The following is a 4,041-nucleotide window of genomic DNA, read 5'->3' on the forward strand; positions in this document are numbered from 1 at the left end:
ATTATCCGATTGGCCCTATTTTGTTGAATTGAATAATATCCTTATTTTGGCATGGAGATCACACTTTATTCTAATAGCTTTAATCGCACGTAGGCTGCAATGTGCGCGTCCACAGGGCATAAAATCGTAAATACCATTTTTTAACATTTTTTTTTACAATCATGTGTTCCTTTTTTTTTTTTTCTCTCTCTCTTTTTTTCCCTACTTTATTATTTTTTTTTTTATAGTCACACATGCAAAAATTCTCAAAAACTACAACTATTAGGAATGCTCTAAGAAAACAAATTAAATTTGAACTTATTTTCTTAATTGGAAACTCTATAGGGCGGCGGCGGTACATAGGACAATAAATTTGGATTATTGTCCGGCGTTTATCACGTTTGATGATGGGTATAAATACTGTTGCCTTGCCCTTCATTTCTTCATCGCAAGTCGCAACCTAACCTCATATACGGAGTTGATATATAGTTGATCTCTACTCCCGCTTGCAATATAATGGAAAACAATATCGTACGCCCTGTCGTCAACTTCTCTCCCAGTTTATGGGGTGATCGATTCCATTCATTCTCAATCGACAATCAGGTATATATATTATTTATTGAGTACGTGTGCATGGCAGAGCTAGTTATTACGGAGTATTATTATTATTATTGAGTACTACCGACTTTGTTACAATGTAATATCTGTTTATAACTACTTTCTAGCTAGCTCAACTTATTAAAGCACACAGAATCAATACCACCTCCATTAGAAGCGAACTCATGACCTCTCATTTGGAAGAACCACTTCGTGCCACTAGACCACAAGTTTCTAATTTAATTCGATCATCTTATTATATACTTGCAGGTTGCTGAAGCATACGCAAAAGAGATTGAAATTTTGAAGGAACAAATAAGGGCTACGCTGCAGATTGTTTCAGGAAGCAGTAATGTGGCGGAGAAATTAAAATTCATCAACCTGCTGGAACGCCTTGGAATAGCATATCACTTTGAGAAAGAGATTGATGATCAACTCCAACATATTTATACCCACCACCCGCACTCGCATGATGATTTGGAAACCGTTGCTCTTCAATTTCGATTGCTGAGGCAACATGGTTACAACATTTCTACTGGTAATTTATTAATTATATATATTATATTATAACTTCGATTATCACCAAATTAACTAATTAATGCATGCAGATATTTTCAGCAACTTTGTTGACAGCAATGGCAAGTTGAGAGACACCAGTGATGTGAAGGGTCTGCTGAGCTTGTACGAAGCTTCGTACGTGAGAACACACGGTGATGAGATTTTAGAAGGCGTGGTTGCTTTTGCGGCGACTCGTCTCCGATCTGCAGCACCACTTCTGGAACCCAACAGCACTTTAAAAAAGCTGGTGACGCATGCCCTAGATCAGCCATTGCACACCGGCATGCCCAGAATCGAAACGCGCTTTTTCATTTCGGTGTACCAAGAAGAAGAGGACTCGTCCAGGAACGATGTGCTGCTGCGCTTTGCCAAATTGGATTTCAATTTGCTGCAGATGTTGCACAAGCAAGAGCTCAGTGAAGTATCAAGGTTTGTTACGTTAGCCCTCATACAATTTATATATATATATATATATATATATATATATATATATATATATATATATATATATATATATATATATATATATATATATATATATATATATATATATATATATATATATATATATATATATATATATATACATTTTGTTGAATTATATTATATTATTGAACAAGCATGCATGTGTGTAGGTGGTGGAAAGAGTTGGACTTTGCCACAACACTTCCTTATGCAAGGGATAGAGCAGTTGAATGCTATTTTTGGGCACTGGGAGTATATTTTGAGCCTCAGTATTCTAAGGCTCGTGTCATGCTTGCCAAAAATATTTCGATTGTTTCGATTTTAGATGACACGTACGATGCTTATGGTACCTTAGAAGAATTAGATGTATATACAGATGCCATACAAAGGTATAGTATACAACAAAAGTATACTAATGTATATATATATATATATATATATATATATATATATATATATATATATGCAGTGTCATTTCTCTAATTAAGTTTGCCCTTTTTTCTGGCCTGTGATTAGGTGGGATATTAGTGAAATTGATCGACTGCCAAACTATATGAAAATTAGCTATAAAGCTCTGTTAGAACTTTTTGATGAAGATGCCAAGGTTCTCTCAAAAGAAGGAAGATCATATGCCGTCCAACATGCAATGGAAAGAGTACGTATGAATAGTAAATTTGTTATATGATAGATGTCTTATTTGGTTTGATGAAATCTATATAAATTAATGTATTAAATAGATGAAGGAACTTGTGAGATGCTACTTTATTGAAGCGAAGTGGTTCATTGGAGGACACAAGCCTTTGTTTGCTGAATACCTTAGAAATGCATTCGTTTATAAGAAGCATTCCTACAAACACTTTGTCTACATCTTATTCCCAATTCCGGCCTCTCATATCTTAGAGAACGGAATTGCAAGAAGGATGAGCTTTGGATCAAGCTACAATCTCTTGTTAGCTTAATCCTTATCAAACCTACATGAATGTGGTGCAATCACATCCAATGAGTCCATACAAGGCCCTCTTACAACAAGGCATCACACATCATCACAAATCCATAGATCAATTACATTCAACACAAGAGAATAAGATCCAATTCACTAAGGATTCTAGCCAAGCATAGCTAAGTAAATCAAAATTGCAATATGAAATCAATCAACAATTAGAAAATGAAAGCTATAAGAGAATAACAAATTAGATTGCAATAGTTGATCTTCTCTACAATTGTCTCTTGAATTGAAGGTTGTCAATCTTCTTCTCCAAGAGTTCTTCAACAATGCAATTGGCTAGAGATGACCTAGATTCTAGAAAGAGAAATCGAATCTAATCTCTAATTGGGAAAAATACAAGAATGAAATGATAGATGATGAAGAGAATGTAAATATACCCTAAGAACCCTAACTAAGAGTGCTAAGATCTGATTTCTAAAAGAGGGAAATGTTAGATTGAGAATTAGATGGAGAATCCCCTACAAGATGTTGGAAAAAGTGCTTGTAATCTGTAATACATTTGAGATACAACAATAATACAGAATACAACAGGGAACAAAAACTGAATCATTTGATATCTTCAGGCGTGTAATCACTTTCCTATAAGCTTTAAATCTCCCTCTATAAAAGCAACAAGGTTCAAGATTTAATCTTATGGGATACAAGAAGATGAATGAAATTCTCAAGTTGCTTTGTTTGAGAATTTCCTGTAGAGATGTAAGCCTGTGAAGTATCTTGGTTTCCTGCAAAATAATTACTTGTAAAATGCCTGTAAATTGTCTGTCCCTATCAGATGTTTCTCCAATATATTTATAGATGAAAAATATATCTGTTTGGAGAAGTTACATGAAAGTTGCTGTGATTTAAAACTCAACTTCCATAAGATAAGATATATCCTGATTGATATATCTATCACTGGAGAAATAATAAAATTATTTTGAGTCAGTAACTGTATGCAAAATTATATACATATATATATATATATTTATATATTCCTTACGCATGAAAACATGCAAAGAATAAATATAAATAATATCCATATATGTAGTTCAATAATCTCAAGCATACAGCTACATATACCAAGCATGTTAAGTGTAATTTTGAAGCATATAGCTTCAAAATGCATAAATAGAAGAGCATATTCCAAGCACGTTAAGTGCATATTCCAAGCACGTTAAGTGTAATATTGAAGCATATAGCTTCAAAATGCCCCAAAACCTTACGCATGAACATATCCAAACATGCATTAATACTCTCAAGCATATTAGCTATAACTCTCAAGCATATTAGCTATATATCACAAGCATATAGCTATATACTCTCAAGTCTCAAGCATATTAGCTATATACATTTCTCCCAGTATTTTAATTAACTTTCTACCAAACTAAAATAATATTTACAACTCCACAACTCCAAATATTATTTAAGCTTTCATGGTAGTTCATCTGAAACATTAA

At 33.5% G+C, this 4,041-nt stretch overlaps 1 protein-coding gene across 1 annotated transcript; it reads left to right on the forward strand.

Moving 5' to 3' along the window:
• The first annotated feature begins 429 nt into the window (after window positions 1-429).
• On the forward strand, window positions 430-2,558 carry LOC109174057 (viridiflorene synthase-like). The gene is made up of 6 exons (XM_019323350.1): window positions 430-582; window positions 847-1,114; window positions 1,185-1,563; window positions 1,770-1,988; window positions 2,116-2,254; window positions 2,337-2,558. Exons 1-6 carry the CDS (start codon window positions 496-498, stop codon window positions 2,556-2,558), a joined length of 1,314 nt encoding a protein of 437 aa, XP_019178895.1. The 5' UTR covers window positions 430-495.
• Window positions 2,559-4,041: the final 1,483 nt, after the last annotated feature.

Source organism: Ipomoea nil, unplaced genomic scaffold (genome assembly GCF_001879475.1).
Source record: "Ipomoea nil cultivar Tokyo-kokei standard unplaced genomic scaffold, Asagao_1.1 scaffold0519, whole genome shotgun sequence".
In the NCBI taxonomy this organism is placed as follows: Eukaryota; Viridiplantae; Streptophyta; class Magnoliopsida; order Solanales; family Convolvulaceae; genus Ipomoea; species Ipomoea nil.

Coding starts and splice junctions, on each gene's coding strand:
- LOC109174057 (XM_019323350.1), top strand. CDS start 496: ATGGAAAACAATATCGTACGCCCTGTCGTCAACTTCTCTCCCAGTTTA. Junction 1,564..1,769: donor GAGCTCAGTGAAGTATCAAG/GTTTGTTACGTT, acceptor GCATGTGTGTAG/GTGGTGGAAAGAGTTGGACT. Junction 2,255..2,336: donor TCCAACATGCAATGGAAAGA/GTACGTATGAAT, acceptor TGTATTAAATAG/ATGAAGGAACTTGTGAGATG.